Genomic DNA, 18,864 nt, shown 5'->3' on the forward strand with positions numbered 1-18,864 from the left:
AATAGATGTGAACTGTATTTTTTGTTTCCCGTATCCTTTCTTCACTTTATAAATAAACTCAATGCATGCTGTAGTTTTACATCTTCTGCCAAAGATGATCCTCGTTCGGGCCTTACTGTGCATTTAAAATCTGATCCATTCATAAAGTAGCACGCAGGGAGGAAAAAAGCCAAACTTGTGATAAGGTTCTGCAGATGTAGTATTGTTTTTGGGATGGATCATGAAAATTTGTAAAGGTTTTAACATCCCTTGTGTGTGGTTCAATTTTGGATATAAGGTGGGAACTGCTGGACTAATGTACAATATGGTGCTGAGCCTCTCAGGTTAGTAAGCTTTCAGAAGTGTTCTTTCTGTGACCTTACTCCCAGTGTGTTTTCAGAATCATTTGAAGCTCATTAGCTTCTGGCTGACCTACTTTAGAGTTCTTTGTGTGGATTTGTACTGTATCATGTGATTTCAAGTCTTGAAGGCAAGTACAATTTAATATCAAACTGTTTGAACATGTAAGGTTCCTCTGCACTGGTGCCGTATCATCTGGTTTAATCTTGTTTATCTATCTTATTTCCTGCTTGATTGGAAGGTGAACAAGTTTTGCAGTGGAATGTTCCTCATCAAGGAACATTATTACATTGATTACAAATTGAGGGTGTAACATTTTCCTTTTTATAGATTCAGAATTCTTTCTTCAATATTGCATCCAGCTTATATAATTCCGATAGGGTACCTCTGTTAGAAACTGATTAGATAAGGATTCCATTTCTGAGGGAGCTGAAGCCCCATGCCTCCTGCACTGAGTCGATAAAAATCAGTGGCTTTTTCTAATCTGATGAAGATGAGGAGTAAAACTTTATACTTAATTCCTGGGGAAGGGTAGGGAGTCCTTGAACTGTCAATAAACAGAAGATAATGGTTGGATATGGATGTCATCTGGGCACAACTACTATGTCATAATTTATGTGTCTTACCTTGATTTGTGACAGTCTGAGGTCACTGACCTGAATTAGGGAATTTTGTGTTGAGTTATCTCCCCTTTTTAATAGTGCTGCTTCTTATTGAGAGAGAAGTCAATAAGGTCACAAAATGTAGAATAAAGTGTTGGTACAATGTTCAGATATTTGGTGTATTTTCTTAACTACACATGCAGTTATTTGTTATCAGTTAGCAATACTAATAGCATCATTTTTAGTACAACTGATAGGTATCCAATTATAGTCCATCTCAAGGAGTCAACTAAGAGAAGTCAATCCTGTACTGAATTCTGAGAAAATCTCTCTGGGATAAATCCTCTGTAATGTAATAGTATTTAAACTAAAATAAACCCGGTCCACCTTCATATGCTACTATTGATCTGTGAGTCATCTGATCAGGATTGGAAAATCTTGTCAACTTGATGCACTTGCATTCACTGAGTGAGATTGTCTGATGTAGGAGGAAGCCGAAGACAGTGTGCGGTTGGAACTGTCCATTGGGCTAGGAAGAATTAAAGACATGGCAGATTAATTATTCATACCAATGTATTGTTCCGGATAGTAAGATAATGCCACTGGAGTCATTTTCAGATTGATCTTGCATTTTGTGAGAGAGATTCATCTGTATACCTGTGTCATTCAAAATTAATTAATCTCCTGACAAATAAAAAACAGGAAGGAAACTTCAGGTGTTTTCTTGAGGCAGAGGAAAGACTTGAATTACCCCTGTGCTGATCACTACATGTCACTGATTCTTGTGAGAGAAGGAATACAACAGTGACAGTGGTTTGGAGAACCGTGGTGCAGCCATGATGTACTTTATTTTGACAGATTCACAGATCCTTTGGACAATGGCTGACAGATTAATTTGGCACTTATTACATGTTTATTATTCAAATCAAGTTTTGCCCTGGTCTGGGAGAGCAACAGAGGCTAGTTTATATTGATTTTACAATGGAATCACCTCTACTTTCTCCCCCTCTCTCTCCATAACTCAGATTGACTAGAGGCTGAGTAACCAGACACTGCTTAAAGTGACTCAGATCTTATTGACAGATTTTCATTAAAGACATTACTTTGTCAATTAGTGGCCTTGTTTCATTGCAATGTTCCAGTGGGTCTGGCATCAGGGAGAAAAAAAGGAGAGAAATTTTGTGTCACATTGTGAAATGGAATTAGCTGTCTTGTAGCTTAACTTGGTTGATGTAAGTTTGGATTCTGGAGAAAAGGAAAATATAATGAGAGGAATGAAAACAGGAAGTTTTTTCACATTTATCAAATTTGTCAGTCTAAACTAATATAGTGCCTGAATTCCTGTTTGATTCAATGTGTTGGAGATGCGTTTGGGGATATAGACAATATGATCAAGCTTGTGCCTCACAGTCTCACACTGACCATTGATCTGACATGACAGGGTGATTGGCAGTTGATGGAAGATGTGTGCCGCCATGGTCCTGGACCAACTGCTGGTTCTGTTGTGGTGCAAATCAGAAAAAGATGGTACACCTGTCAAGACAGGTGTCAACAGGTAAGTGGCTCTGCATCTGCTGAGGTCATTTCAGATGTGGTTGTATTGACAGGTAGATTTTCATTTGATGTTCTGTGGTATGTACCAAAACATTAACACACTGAAAACAAGGCAACTTGATCGTGTGATTTTGGCACAGAACACTGTTTGTTATTCAATGTAATTAATTTTATGTTCAGTTCTTGTGTGTAGAGTTAAAGTTACTATCTCTTTAATTGCAATATAGGCAGGCATTGAAGGAATAATGAAAATTTCTCAGTGAAAGGAGTGGCTTGTAAAGCAGTAAGTTCAAGAAAAGGTTCCACATTTGACATGAAATCAGTTGAACAGCTGATGTGGTTCTGTATAAATAATTCTAGTAGGTGTTCCCCTACGTGAGGCCCCTAGCCAATCAGTCAGACTTTTATGATACACAGAAAAATGAGTGTTTGTGATATTTAATGGTTTCCTGTGCTCTTCATCCAAACAATTCCACAATTACAACATGTGTGCAAGTTAGAGAACAGGGCAATGTCCAACAGCAAATGCTGGGTTTTGCCTCTGCATCTTTTTGCCTCCAAGAATGATTATTTTGGTGTTACAGCCAGTTGGATTTCTCAGCAGTTGGAGTAATTGTTTGTAATGAGAAGCTATGCCAGTGCAGAAGTAAGTGTTGTTTTCATGGAATAATAGCTTTGGAAAGTCAAAGGTGGCTTTTTCTTTTAAGAGAACAAAGAGGGTTGTTTTTCCCCAATATTTGTGTACTTACAATCAATTTGGACTTTTGGGGGGTCCATCTGCCAAAATGATGAATCGTAAAAGGGTGCATAATTAGGGGTGTTACCTTTCTGACTAACTTTATGTTGATCTAGAGAAACAGAGGAAGGATTGTTTTTGGAAGATTATGTTTTTGAGTTTAGGAGAAATTTTGTGTTTTTGATGGATGTGAACTGGATGCATTGTCAAACCATTAAGCTTTCTCTTCTCTCTTCAATGTTGTGGTTAATTATGTGTAAGCTGCTGGATCTCACCATATGGCAGGTGTGTATATGTGTGTATTGCTCCTAGATACAGCTAAATCACATGTGGAAGTATGGACTCAGGTGAAAAATTAGTATCGATGAAACATTCTGCTGATGAATAATTTCCGTGATAAGGATCATTTCAGTGCAGTGTTACATCTGACTCGGAGCATTTAGGGTATTAAAGATGATGGAGTGAAAATGTGGGCACAAGGTGCAAGTCAATTTGATAGTTTATATGAAAATTAGATCAAGAAAACCCTGTTAGCTCTTGTTTGAATGTTCTCTGAAGTGTCATGCTGGGTTTAAAAAGGAAATGCTGAGATTTTAGAATTGACCTTCTTATATTCAAGTATACATGTAGTACATGAAATGAGTTTCCTATGTTGGTAATGTCCTTTGAGAAATGCAGTGATAGCATTGACAGTCACACTTGAAATCAGTCGGGATGTAGACATGACTGCAACCAAGTGGCCAGATGTGATATGTTATTTGCTGGGATGTGTATTGACACTTGCATATTCTCCTTGAACTGGCACAAATGTCTGTCCATTAATTAGTGTTTGTCTTGAGATGGTACTGTTTGTAATAAATGATTCATCCATGGGGGAATATTTTACCTTTTGTCATCAGCCAGATCCTGATATAAACTGCATCAGAAAGTATATTGGTACCTACTCTATTTTTTGGTAAATAAAAATGAGTTACTCTGAGAATTAGTTTATTGGGAAATACCATCTCCTTTCTTAAGATAAATTACATGTGTACTTCATTTGTTGTTGATATTTATCCTTAGTCAGCTAGTTTAAATGGAAAATAAATTGTCTCTACACTGTGTGTCAATTAAACTAAAGGACGGATAGTGCATATATATACTTACATATATTCACCATGTACATGTGTGTGTCTTGTGTCTGGAGTTAGGTTCATACACATGGTGTTCATGTGTTTATAGAGATCAGGCCCTGGAAAGCACCATGTCCAAGTGTTGTAGGCTGGTACTGTTCATTGATTGAGGCCGTATCAGATTATGCAGGGTCTGGTAAGCTGTGAAATTCTTTGTCTTCCGTCTCTGTGGCTGGCTAGCATCCTTTGATGGTGCAGTACTGCACTGCTGACTGGGACACCCACATAGACAAGGGGCTGGGGAAACATTTTATGCTGCTGGAAAATTAGTTTCCATTTTCTTTTCATTGATTATGCACACGGTGAGATGGAAGGGAAACATTTTGCATTGCCAATGTAGAGCAGATTGCATGTTTTATTCCGTGCAAGTGGCTTTTAATCTTGTGAGGTTATTTTAAATTGATATTTTTTGGCAAGGTTATTATACTAATTATTTACAGTTTATGAAAAAAATCAAGTCAAAGAAAGAGAAAGTGAGAAAGAATAAAAAGAGTGAGAGGGGGATAAAGAGAGAGGGAAGGAGGAAAAAATAACTGTCAATATCTGTCAATGTTACATATAAACATATGATGAACTAGAAGATCTTGCCAAAAAATATCAACTCAAGTTTTAAACAAAATGGCTTGGCAATAAAAAGTTGAGAGAATCTTGATTATAAACCAGATCTATGAAAGTGGCACGCGACTGCCCTGCATTACATTAATTTCCATCCTTTTTTATTTGTAAACACTACACAGATTTGTAACTGTTTCTCACTGCTGCTATCAATCAGTTTTGAAGTACAATGGAGTCTTGGCAGCACTTTACTAAGAGGGATGTTGACATTAAGTATGAACTTTGTAACTACTGAACATGGAGAATAAGGCAACTGTTGGGAAATTATAACACTTGAAATTTGAAATAGAAGTAAAATTCAATGTTGGTTTTGATTTGCAAGGAAGGGCTTATAATAATCAGAACTTTTATCACTTTCTTTATGACATGATTTGCCTCAAAAACAAATCATGGACAAGATGTTATGTTGGAAAATTTGAACAATTTAATGTTATTTGTGAGGAAAATTGAGTTATGTTAGAAAATTTAAATTCATTCCCAATGTATAATTTTATTCATATGAGTGCAATGCCATGTGCAATAGTTTGAATTGAAACTTCTAATGCGTATGTCTATTCACATGCATACTCTATCTATGTGAGAGCAAAATTTAATTTGTATTTTGCAAATAAATCCTGATACAGTCAACAAAGACAATGAAGTTTTATTACAAAGTAAAAAGAGCAAAGTAAGGCCATGAACTGCTTCCAGGGCTAATTTTGCTCCAAAACTGCGAAATGGTTAGCTTACAGGGAATATGGCACAGATGAAAAAAATTGTTGGCTATGTGGGCTTTCAGCACATAGTTGTGTGTTAAATCTGGCTAATCCAAGCATGGCTTTTGGAGGCTGTGGAGGAATAGGGTGCCAGATTAACACCTGGGGAGGGACATGTGATTGTTTGCTGTGTGCATGACTGACATGCACTGCACATGCTGATTGTACACCTGGGACTGCAGAGATGAAGGAGTGAAGTTTCTGGCATTGCACCACATGTGTAACTGATATTAATGATATTAATGCCCATAATGATAGCCATCGAAATATTTCAAAGTGAACTTTGATATTGTTTAAGAGTTTGAAACCTGAATTTGCTCTTTGTAGAGTTCGATCTTTTTGATATATTAAGATTGGCTGTTGATACATGTACATGTCAAATTTGATTCATAAATGGCTCTTTACATTTACTACATATTTTAAACAAATTCTGCACTGTAATGTTGAAGGGTTGGCCATTTTTCAAATTACAGAGAATGGGCGAGCTTTACATATGAACACTTCTGGTACATATAAAAGTACAGGTTGCATCCCAACATAAGCAGTAACTGTGTTCTTCATGACATCAAGGTTTATTGATGAACAGAAAGCTAGGTTGATTGGTGACTAACTCTTTGCTTGCACCAAGTAACTAATTTGCCCTCATCATAAGAGCTGTATGTAAACAAATAACATCATATGACATGTTAAGCTGTTGATGAGGGAAATTATGTAGAATTCAGCCAGCTTAAGGCTTAGAAGTGGTTTCCTGGTGGTTCTGGAAATAACCTGTAAAATGTTGTTCAAGAGGAATATAAACTCCAATCATTAATTAAAATCGGAGAGAAAAAGGACATTATTGTGTTTACATAATAACAAGTGGATTTACTTTTTTTTTTGCTGAGGGGAAAATTTCACTTTTTTTTTCATCAAAGTGGGTGCTAAGAGTGAGAGGTAAGTTTTTTAATCCAAATAAATTTACAAAGAAGTAATTTCAGATTAAAGGGTTATCTGTGTAGTAGCAATAGACAAATGATTCTGTAAGCACTTGAAATGTAATTTTTATTATCTGAGTTATCTAATCACTTTCAAGCAACTCTTTGCAATGGTGGGGAATCACTCCAAGTCAGATCTCTTCTACACTTTGTGGTTTTGACGTTTTTATGTTGATAGTTCAGGAAGAGGCAGACAAAAAACCGATTCAATGCTGAGATGTTTGTAATGGAATTGGACAAACTAAATCAAGTGTAAAAAAAGGGAGGAATGCTTTGCTGGCTAATATGCCCTCTGGAAACAATTTACCGGTAGTTAGATTTTCTTGAGCGAGTCTGTAATTTGAAGAGGAAATCCTTTATGCTTGAATCTTGAAAGGGGAAGGAAATACTGTGTTTGTTCTTCCTGGCTTTGGAAATTTACACTTGGTGGAAACAGACCACAAGTTTTTTGTATGCAACAAAATATAAAAAAGTTCCTAGTCTTCATAAAAAATGTCATAGCATTTTTGTGTTCATTTGATTGATTTTTGTCTCCCACTTTAAAAGCTTAAATGCAGATAGGCTTTTCCATGAAATGTAATGTATGGCATATTTTTGTTCTTTTTTAATGACACAGCTGAATTTTATGTATATCTTTGTTTTGCTTCAATTTACAATGTATATGTTTTGTGTTTTTCACCTTTATGTCCACAGCTCAGACTTTTGATCACAATGGGATGTCAACTTTTATAAGTTGTCATGGCCTTTGAGGTTCAGAATATATACAGCACACCACAGATTCCGCGCAAGCGGCCATGTTTACGTCCTCGCCGAATGACGCTGATCGATCTCAGGTACACGCCTGTCTTAGACCTGCAACACTCTTTCCTGATGCCTGCCAGGAGACCTATACACTGTTTTAGACCTATGTCATTTTCTCTTGATGCCTGCCAGGGTACCTATATTCTTAGACCTACACCACTCTCCCTGATGCCTGCCAGGGGACCTATACACTTAGACCTATACTTCTCTCTCCTGGTGCCTGCGAGGAGATCTTTACATTTAGTCCTACACGACTCTCCTGATGCCTGCCAGGAGACCTGTTCACTATCTAGACCATTTTTTTGTACCGTTGATCTTGGTCACATGAATGTTTGTTTTTTTTTTCTCAAATATATCTCTTATACTCTCAAATAAATAGTTGGCACCAGCATGATCTTAACTGATATATAGTCTGTATATTCCTGATAAATATTAATGGTAATGTAAGACTACAAATACTACACATAATTTAAATGTAAGAAAGACTTTTGTGTCAATTTATAAAGTTCTTGGCATTGAAAGGTCTTATAAGACCAAGAACAACTGCTTTCTTTCTTGCATTAAACCTAAGAATAACTCTAAGGTATATTTTATTATGCTTACAAGGAGTACAGAAATATTTTTTGGGCAATATATCTCATTTTATGAAGCTGATAGTGATAGGTAGAGAGAGCTGAGGGAAGGATTATGCAATTTTCAATCAGATAAAGAGGGATGCCTGAATTATTGTATTGTAAGGATGAGGCGATATTGAAGGAGCTATCTAGTCATAAAGAGTTTTTTGTCATTTCTGGAAATCATTAATTGAACATCACAGACTTTAACAACAGCAATAGGTTAACATATCCCTCACCTTTCAAAAGATATTTTAGGCAGCAGGCCAAAGTTACCAAACACCTTTGTGTATGTACATTCTCAACATCCACGCACCAAATATCTCATGGGAGGGGGATTGATGTACATGTACATGTAGTAGTTTTAATGCGTCTGGTTATTTTACTGCCAGAATTTTAGAGTATTCTGTAAACTTAAAATGATATCCCAAATATTAGTCGCTTATCTCTCTTTTAAACTGTCACTGAAAAGGAACGCAAGAACTATAACACAGAGAAACAGTGTGGGTTTACTCGATTCCTTTATGCATGGCGGTAAACCAAAATGGACTTGAATTAGCAGGGCACTGTGCAGCTCAGTACAATGTTTCATCTGATACAAGGAAAGACTTTCCACTTATTTTTCGTAGAATGAAAATTTAGTAGTATGGTACATATAATTTGACTGATGTATGTTTAAGCAAATCCAGCAGCTATTGATTAAGTGACCTGTATTTTCTTAAATTGAAAAGTTTATGATGTAGAAAAAGAAGTTCAGATGAAGTAAATTTTTTGTTCCATACTCCATACTTAAATTGTAGAGAGAATTTTACTGACTTCTATGACTGGGTTAAAGGCATTACATCTGTTCTGTTAAATAGTTTCATTAATTGATTTGGATTGAGAGTATTCAAGCTCAGAGGCCATTTGTCACAGGTAGACTGTAAAGTAATTCATTACCTTGGAGCATGCATCTCATAAAGCATGAAGGTTGTTGTGTTTGCTGCATTTTAATTTGATTGCCTGCTGGTGAATTACTATATACAACATTGTTCACAATGCATGCAGCAATGCTTGCTTTAGTAAGACAGATCTTAGTTAATCTTCATTTCAGAAATGTGAAAGAATCATTCACTATATATTTACCATGCAATGAATTTGTCATTCAGCTGACAGACTCCATCTTAAGTAGGTACAATGTATCCAGTAGATTGGTTTCTTGAGAAATCTGCCTCAATCACACGGCCCACCAGGCTGCATTATTTAGGTAGAAACGAGGGCGGTAGAAAGTGAAGTTTGATAAAGAGGAAAATTAAGATGGTTGTCATGCCAGGAAAGTTATTCCTGAGACATGCAGCCTCAGCATTTCATGGATTAAAGAAACAGTAACTTCAGATTTCATTCATGGAATTCATGGAACAATTTGAAATGAGTGACGGGGAGGGAACTGTAGCCCCCTCTGAAGTGTTTTAAACATGACTAGTGATAAGCAATGCAGCATGAATGTGATGTGTTTCTCCATCAGCCTGTCAGGAACAGTAACCTATCCATCCAATAAGAGAAAATTTCAGGGGGAAATGTTTACAATGCAGGGGTTTCGACCTTGGCTTCTATTTCTTTCGTTTTCGGGACATCTGCGTATTTTCAAGCTGGCTTCGGAGGAGCTGAGATTTTGGATGTGAACAGCTGAGAAAGACAAAACGTGTGTTGGTAAATGGCTTGGTACATCTTGATATGACCTGGGTGTGATGGCATTTACACCAGTTGATATAATATTGTGTCGCTCATCGGAGGGAGATATATATGTATTTTTTATCGAAACAGTGGAAGCTGATATGATGGTAGGAAGGGTAGAGCAGTGGAAAGAGATGAGACCAGATGTTCCCTTGAGTAAACTTGGCCAAAAAACGTGAATCTCTATATTGTATTTAATAGACTCCAGAGAAAGATTATCTACTTGATAAATGTTGTCACTGAAAAAGAAATGATAAAAAAGTTATTTTGTTTAATCTACCGGTAGTGTTAAAGAGCACAACAGCTGTACAAAGAATTCTAATGTAACTATTTGTATGGAGGAAGAAATTCTTATTTATTGTCACGAGTCTCACATTGATTTTAGCTTATTTATCTCATTGTTATATGTAAACTTTTTTGTACAAATATTTCATGTATGCCAAAATTATAGAAATGCATGTAAAAATTGTTGGAAAAATCCCTTGTAACCGGGGTGTTCATAGGAATGTTTGTATAGTGGATCTTCTGTCACTGGGAGCTAATTAGGGAAATACCTATGTAATCTTACGCTGTATTGGACATAGCCATGGGTAAGGATAGAGACATGGCTATAGGAGCTAGTGAAAAATGGGTGAATGATGCAGGATTTTCCATGTTTCAGAAATGTACGAGTAGATGAAGATGACAACCAGCCCTATAGAAAATGCAGCACTGCTACAATCCGATCAGAGGGGACTGGCACACAGTACTACTCCAAGGTAATGGTCTACTAATGTACTATTCCATGGTAATGATCCACTAATGTACTGCTCAAAGGTATGCTGCACTCTCAGCTATTTTCCTATCAGCTCTTTTGTAGAACAGTTAGTCCTTTTAATCAGAAAAACCTGAGAACTGGTTTTGTAAGAATTTGAATGAATGTACCTTTTGTCATGCAATCGTTTTGCTAGATCTGCACTCAAGAGCTTATTTTTGATCCAAAGCAATGTCTAAGCGAAATGAAAGTCCTGCTTGAAATTGTTAGAGGTAATGAGATGGAAATCCATAACTCTTGGGTTCAACTTAGGTTGTGAAATGTAGGAATGTGTAAGGAACGTTCAATCATATGAAACAAAATGAAACGCACATCTTTTGAATGTCAAACACAAGTATTTTAGGGCAGACAGACATCACTTTAACTTCTAAGGCAATCCTATTCAATATGTCAAATATAAATGTACCTAACTGATTAATACAGGATTTAGGCACTCCATGAGAACGTTCTGTTTGACACAGAAAGTATGCTCTCCTGATAGTAAGGCTCCCAGTTGGATTACGTCATTTCACATAGGAAATTATTTATTGACTGATCGTTTGTTTATTTACCGACAGATATTATTGATAAAGTATTCCAAGACTCAAAGGTGTAGTTGAATAAGACAGGAATGTTTCTAAATTCAGAGTGTGGGCTATTGGGATGGTATGTCTGTGGGACAGGAATTGATTTTGGTCTTCCTTTTTTTTCATTCAGCATGGTGGAATTCAACACATGTATGATAGCTCCGACACCAGCAGTCTGGATTCCTTCAAGAGTAACTCCTCCTGTATGAGGATCAGGAGAGTGTCCAGGTAAAGAACTCAGGTTTCTCAAAACAAATTTCATCTTTAAATTCTAAAACAATGAATTCATTTAATCAAATATGCTGTAATGAGAAAACTAGCTAAAATAATGTTATGACCTTAAATATAAGGTCAGGGTCAAAATGTATATATATGTTACTTCACATGTTGGGTATTGCATCATATTATTTTGTAATTAAATTTCTTTAGCCGATCATTTAATAGGCATAGAGAGTTGAAAATGATAAATGGGTTATTTTAATAATTTTTTAATTTTCAAAGTATCTTGGAAAGTGCTATTACAAACTTTATGTATACAAATAAAACTGAAAAAACGAGCAGGTTTCAGTTTTGTTTGAAGTTCTTTATGCTAAGAAATCTAATATACCATAGAAAAAACAAGAATCCACCTGCTTTTTACAGCTCGGTCGATGGATCCACCAGGTTCCCCAGGCTGCAGGAGTGTGCCCATTTTCATTATGACGTGGTAGAACTTCCCAATTTTCAGGTGCATTAAGCTTCTATTTCTAGCCTACAGAGCATTTATACAGCAATATGTTAGTCATGTATCAATATCAACTTAAATTTTTGCAATAATATCCTAGGAGAAATCTTTTTTCTTCTAATTTTTTAAGTTTCAATATATTGATCACTTGATAACAATTTCACCAGTGAGTAATAAACAGATGATTTTGATGGAGTTTGGGATATCCGTAATTGTACACACCATGCTGTGCTTGCTTTGTATCAATATTGATAGATCTGTTTTGCCAATTCACATGCCTCATTAAACTTTTATCTGTCTGGCAGGCATGTTTAAGTGATGAGGAGCAGGAGAATTTTCACCATGTCGTGGGGGAGGAGGAGGGAGGGGCTTTCCTCATCAAGATCACCTGTGGCAACAAGTGCTGGATGGTCAAGCGCACCCTCAAGAACTTCTGCATGCTGGACAGGCAGCTACACAAGTGTATCTTTGACCGCAAGTTCAGCAGGTTGCCTGAACTCCAGAAATCTGATGAAGAAAAAAGTCCCAAGGTATGCCATTCTTTAATATGGTATGCCAATGTCAACTATATATAGAACGGACAAGGGGTTGGGGGTTTTTGTGTGTATTGTTGTATTTTGTGTAGTTTAATGAGTCTGTGGTTAACTTGTGTGGACAGTTATGGGATACAGATGTTTTACAGGTATACATTGCTTATGTAAGCTAGAACATGATTGAATTGAATCAAATCTAAGGGTCATTGATCTAAGTTAATTTTTTTCATTTTGGTAGGAAATGGAACTTTTTCTTCAGGCCTACCTGAAGAGATTTTCTGACATAGCTGGTAGTATGATCAACTGTGGCTCTGTGCTCAACTGGTTTGAGGTAATAAGCATTGTATTTTCTTCTAATTGTACGATAAACATTTCTGCTGTAGTCATTGCAAATGGAATATTTTGATGATGCATGTATTGTCCCATCCTTACTATCAATGAAATCTTAAGTACTATTCACCTTTGATGTGAAAGAGATGGTGGGGAAAAAAACCTACCGGTATTCGATCACAAAGTATAATCAGTATTCAAACATTCATAGGCAGTGATTTTATGAGACATCCTGAAGGATTTTGTGAAATCTTTCCAGATTGATAATCGTGGAAACCGTTTACTGGTTGTGGATGATTCAGGGATCAATACCCCAGCCATCGCTGCAGCCCATGCAGTCAAAAGATACACATCCCAGGCCATCGATGAAATCTCGCTAGAGGTAAGCCCCGTCTGACACTGCCATAAAGTGATTCACCTCAACTCTTTATTCATTTGCATCAATGCAGTTGCACATCATTAAGATTTCATGAACATTGGATTAGTGCATTATATATCACCTTTGATCACTATTGAGAGTGCCATTGTTAATCTTTTTGTGTTATGTGAGATCAATTATGCATGTTGTAGGTTGGAGACATTGTGTCTGTGATTGATATGCCCTCCACTGATGACACAATTTGGTGGCGGGGAAAACGAGGATTTGAGGTCAGTTCATTGTAGGGGGAATTATCAAAGGAGCAAAGAAATTTCTTTGGCTTTCTTATTTTAATCAGGTTAGATTTGATTTAAATGTCACAGACATTTGATGACATGATGTAGTGTTAATAATATTACTGAGAGATTATCTTGTTTTATTTATTCAAAAACATTTATTTGCAGTGAATTTTTTTATATTAAATAAAAGTTGATTCATCTTCATTCATTAGATTCAGATTTTTTGCAGATTTAATTATTATTGATTTTAACAAAATGAAATGTAGTGCAAAGTTAGAATCATTTAGTTTTTTTTATCTTGATGCTATAAAGTTTCCTAAATACACCAAAAAGTGAGGTCCAAAGCAATATATGATATCCAAGTTTCTCCCATATTCTTTATTGTATAATTTTAATGTTGTTGGGGTTATTTTCACAGGTGGGCTTTTTCCCTGCAGAGTGTGTGGAAGTGATAGGGGACAAAATCCCGGCCTCTGTCCAATCAATGGTGCCCCTCAACAGCAATAGTAAGAAACCTTGTAGGCATGCCTCACATTACTACTCTTCTTCTATTCCTGTCTGTAGCCTTCAGGAATACTTGGAGCCTGTGAATTAGTCATTCTTTGCAATAGACAGCCAAAATCTGTTCCATAGCAAATACACCAAAGTAATGGTCTAAAGTTTTATTTCCTTCCTACTCATTTGACATTTAAGATAACCGATAATGGATTTATTTTGCATGAAATGCCTTATACACTATTGAAAGTTGGAGTCAAATTAAGTAGTTTCCTTAATTTTATAAATAATCATTTATCCATTGTTTTAATCTTAAGGTTTTTAAAGGCTCTTTGCTAGAAAAAAAAATATTTGCACAATGAATATAACTAACAAGATTACGAAGAAAGGCAGGTCTTGTATGCTTTAGGTGTTGCTGTTTTACTCCATGTTTTATTGATTAATGATCTGTTATTTGTACTTCAAAGCTGTATAAATGTAATAACTATGTTTTCTATAGCTTACAGCCATTAAAATAGTCTGTTTGAAGTGCTTTTATCATTAACTATCACAAAGTGCAGATTTATTGATATGCATTTAATGCATAACGATTTTTGTTCAAACGTCATTGCACATCATGGATGGAATTATGCATAAATGAAAATTGATTGTCTACAGTTCTAGATAACAGTGAAAAAAATACTCTAAAATGTGTACTTTTATTGCACTCTATCACCCTATTGATATCCCACTTGTGAATGTGCTTCAATATAAGCACACAGTATCTTAAACATTTCACACTTGTATTTTAATTGTATTCCCACTAGAAGCTTAACAGTACACACATATGAGTGATACGCATAATATGCATGAGTGATATGCAAAATCTAAAACAAATTGGTCCTGGTACATTTTTTGTTATGGTCATAATAAAATGAACCAATGCTAAGGGAGAATGTTCTCTGATTTTGCAGTAGTCCGTAAGCATGGGAAGTTTCTGTCCTTTCTTCGGATGTTCTTCAACACTCGTCCTCCACGGAACCAGTTGAAACAGTCTGGGATTGTCAAGGAGAGGGTGTTCGGTTGTGATCTGGGGGAGCACCTGCTCAATTCAGGGCATGATGGTAAATCAGTCTGTTCAATGTCATAGTGTTCAAGAAAAAAGCAAAATGACTTTCAAGTTTGCATAGGAGTAATATCATTTTTTTTTACTTTCACCCTGTATATTTATTTACCTAAAGGTCTAGGTCACACTTAAGTTTTTCTTTCCTAACTATTTTCCATTCAATTAAAACGAAAATGAACTTTTAAAACATGAAACAGACTTATGCTAACTGGCAAAATCATAAGTAGGTAATATTTTTTGAAAGGCCTTTAAGTTTTCTCAGAATAATCATTCTATTCAACATTAGTTATAAGATGTAGTATTGATACGTGTTCATTCTTTTGACTGTTCAGTTCCTCTTGTGTTGAAATGCTGCTCTGCATTTATTGAGGAGATGGGCATTGTTGATGGGATATACAGACTTTCTGGAATCACATCTAACATACAAAAATTAAGGTTAGTTCATTCTTTAATAAGTAATCATTTGTCATGAATTGCGATAAAAAGACAAAAAAGGAAAACAAAACTGTAAGAAATGTATAATAGGAAGAGACAACCTATCAGATGCACTTAAATCCCACCCTTTGCTAATTGTTTTCTGTTGACGACAGACTTGCTTTTGATGAGGATCGAGTTCCTGACCTAACAGAAGAGATATACCTACAAGACATTCACTGCATCAGCTCACTGCTCAAAATGTACTTCAGGGAACTCCCTAATCCTCTGCTGACCTACCAGCTCTACGACAAGTTTGCTGTAAGTCCAAAAGTCTGCAAGTGTTTAATGCATGGTATAGACTCAGTTGAGATGAAGTTCACCTTGAATAGAGAAGTGCAGAAGGCTAGCTTTTTTTATGTAAACAAAGATTTGACTTTATTTTTTTTTTTTGTTGGTTTATTTATTTTATTGATAAACTGAAAAAACCATAAGGTGGAAATGTTATTTTGGAGCAAGGATTATTTTCTGGATTTTGTATTTGTTTTGAACACTTGAGAGAATTAGATGATCTAATTTATGTCTGTTTATAGGACGCAGTGCGAGATGAAGACAATAAACTGTGGAAGATCCATGATGTCGTCCAACAACTTCCCCCGCCTCATTACAGGTGTGTAACTTAACGAAGTCTAGATTTACAGTGCGTGTACATTGAGTGATATTCGGTTTATATTGGATATTAGGTATGATTTTTATTATGTAACGCGTGTACTGTATTTGTTCTGCATTAAATGATTTTCATTTACTTCTAGGACTACTGAGTTCCTGATGCGCCATCTAGCTAAAGTTGCAGCATTTGGGAAGGAAACTGGTATGCATTCCAAGAATCTGGCCATTGTGTGGGCCCCAAATCTTCTCAGGTACAAGTGGCTTCAATTCTCTTTGATGTTGGCACACATCTATTCCCTAAACATGCCGTAATGACAGTACATTCACCCCTCACTCTTTGTGTTGTAGGTCAAAGGAGCTGGAGTGTGGGGGAGGAGCAGCAGCCCTGCAGGGGGTGGGGATCCAGGCAGTCGTCACTGAATGCTTGATTGTTTATGCAGACCTTATCTTCAGTGACAAACTTCCATCATATTCCTCTCCAGAATTGAAACGTAAGGATCACTTTGCTTATATGTTGCATAGCTAAGTATATTTATGTACTTAAATGGAAGTAACTTTTAGAGAATGAAGGAGGGTAGGTTTCATTTTCATAGAATATGAACAAATTATTTCTAGCCTCAAGGAAAAAACCAAGACCCAAATCTCTAGCAATTTCCACGCCCACAAAGTTGATAACCTTGGAAGAAGCAAGGGAGAGGGCCCTTTCGGCCAGTCTTCGTCCTCCACACCAGAAATACATTGATGTGGGCAGTGGGCCCAAAGGCTTACCTGAGAAGTACCACACAGTACTGGATCTACCTGGCTACAGGTAAGATATAGAGTGTAGCATACATTGTGCTTAAAAGGACTTTTCATTTCGTTGATATTTTCTTTGATTTTGTATTTAGGAAGTTAAGACTTTTTAAGTTATAAACTTGAAAGCACAAGAACAAATTATCCTTTGTTTGTTTGTAGGAAGAAGATGCCTCTTAAGGAGGTTGGAAATTTGAAAGCCAAAAAATCTCCTAGTGGATGGAGGTCCATATTTTCTAAGGGAAACCGACAAAGCAGCATCAAACACAAAAATCACAAAAGTGGATTATCACGTAAGAAGGACCTTCTGAATTTTATTCCTATAGCAATTATTAATTAGGGCCCCGCAAGGATTTGCGGGTGCCCTATAGTAATCACTCTGTCCGTCCGTCCTTCTGTCCGTCCGTCTGTCACTCTTCCGTCCACAAATTTCCTTTTTTTTTCTAATAACTTTTTTTATGGTTGCCCAATCAAGTTCAAATTTGGTATGGTAGTTCAGTAGGCAGAAATACATATTTTGATGCTAAGTTTGGTTCTCTATGTCTTCTGGTTTGGAGCTGGGGTGGTGGGGTAGACTGTTAACTATGCAAAAGAATGAATGGGCAAAGAGAGATAACTGCTTAGAATGAATGAGCAAAGAGAGATAACTGCTGAGAATGTTACCATTGTATACATGGAAGGCTGTGCAATATTTGTCCTTTGGGATTAATTAACCTTCCACAGGAAGAAAATCCTAAGCTTTATCTTTATCTGTCACAATGAGATTAATTACTGCACTGCCTGTGTCTGCAAATGAACTTTGTTTTGAAGTTAAGGTCAATTTTGAATGATATGTAGTATTGTGTACATTCTTTGAAATATGGATTTAAAATATAATATTCATATTTTATTTTGGTTAAAATACCGTACACAATGATTTATAATAATTTTATTGAATTCTAAAATCAAGATACATATTAAGATATCCGTTTTCACTATTTTATTTTTTAATTATTTATTTTCTTTTTTAATTATTTATCTTATTTTTGTTCCCAAATGCTGTTAATTTTAGCAGGTAATCAGATAATAAACCCATTCTGTCATTTCTGAAAAACCACTAAGGCTCAAGAAAAAAACACTTTAATTGTTGGATGAAAATCATATCCAACTACAAATCACGAGATCCTATATATTCCAGTTCTTTACATCTTCTGCAGGGCATTTATGTTTCATCATTGTTAATATAAAGAGGATGGAATTCAAAGTTTTTTTCACTTCTCTATATTAATTGTCATAGCGGGGCCCTTCCTGACTGGTCAGTTTTCTAGTTCTATTTAAAATATGACCTTTTTTTTTTTTTTTTTTTTAGATTTTATACGATTCACATTCCTTAAAAATTATTCAAGTATTGGAATATTTAGTTTGATATTTTCTGTGTAATGGCTTTGTAGAATCCTTGGGCACTGGAATGGAGAGAAAGGCCATCACAGAGGAGGATGTTCAGACCTGGAAGAGGAGGCGACTAAGAGGAGCGAAGAGTGCCGAGTCTCTCCTTGTCCTTCCTCAGTCCTCCTCCATTGACAGTACCAAGAGGATGTCCAGGCTTGTGGATGAGAACATGCTCATGAAAATGTTCCAAGGTAAAGTCAAATCTTCTTACTGTGTATATAAAGCAAGTTATTGTGTGTATTTTGAAGGAGATGCACACAGCTATGCTTTTAAAGAGTTATCAAGATTTTTTAATTTTACTGAATCAAGAACTATTAGGATGAAAATAATTGCTAGTTTGTGTATTTTTTAGAAGAAATATGATAAATAATTATTATTTTTGTGTATGTGTTAAAAAAAAGATTACTGTGGTTTCATTAATATTCGTTGATCACCAATTTTCGTGGATTTTGTTGTTTAGTT

At 35.9% G+C, this 18,864-nt stretch overlaps 1 protein-coding gene across 13 annotated transcripts in view; it reads left to right on the forward strand.

The window, feature by feature from the left end:
• LOC105334355 (uncharacterized) overlaps positions 1-18,864 on the forward strand; it is a 29,342-nt gene that overhangs the window by 3,684 nt on the left and 6,794 nt on the right. For 2 of the 13 annotated variants that reach the window (XM_011437760.4, XM_066075221.1), the window contains exons 3-20: positions 7,441-7,580; positions 10,537-10,633; positions 11,386-11,483; positions 11,898-11,982; positions 12,285-12,509; positions 12,751-12,843; positions 13,102-13,224; positions 13,413-13,490; positions 13,918-14,017; positions 14,948-15,097; positions 15,432-15,534; positions 15,690-15,834; positions 16,107-16,183; positions 16,326-16,433; positions 16,531-16,673; positions 16,798-16,990; positions 17,137-17,267; positions 18,405-18,593. In XM_011437760.4, coding sequence (XP_011436062.3) covers positions 7,486-7,580; positions 10,537-10,633; positions 11,386-11,483; positions 11,898-11,982; positions 12,285-12,509; positions 12,751-12,843; positions 13,102-13,224; positions 13,413-13,490; positions 13,918-14,017; positions 14,948-15,097; positions 15,432-15,534; positions 15,690-15,834; positions 16,107-16,183; positions 16,326-16,433; positions 16,531-16,673; positions 16,798-16,990; positions 17,137-17,267; positions 18,405-18,593 — 2,233 coding nt within the window. In that variant the 5' untranslated portion in view covers positions 7,441-7,485. Of the gene's footprint in view, positions 1-178; positions 324-1,385; positions 2,497-2,811; positions 3,142-6,387; positions 6,707-7,440; positions 7,581-9,037; positions 9,852-10,536; positions 10,634-11,385; positions 11,484-11,897; positions 11,983-12,284; positions 12,510-12,750; positions 12,844-13,101; positions 13,225-13,412; positions 13,491-13,917; positions 14,018-14,947; positions 15,098-15,431; positions 15,535-15,689; positions 15,835-16,106; positions 16,184-16,325; positions 16,434-16,530; positions 16,674-16,797; positions 16,991-17,136; positions 17,268-18,404; positions 18,594-18,864 lie in introns of those variants that run through there. The other 11 variants (XM_011437768.4, XM_020069788.3, XM_011437763.4 and 8 more) reach the window with 10 other exon arrangements.

Source organism: Magallana gigas, chromosome 2 (genome assembly GCF_963853765.1).
Source record: "Magallana gigas chromosome 2, xbMagGiga1.1, whole genome shotgun sequence".
In the NCBI taxonomy this organism is placed as follows: domain Eukaryota; kingdom Metazoa; phylum Mollusca; class Bivalvia; order Ostreida; family Ostreidae; genus Magallana; species Magallana gigas.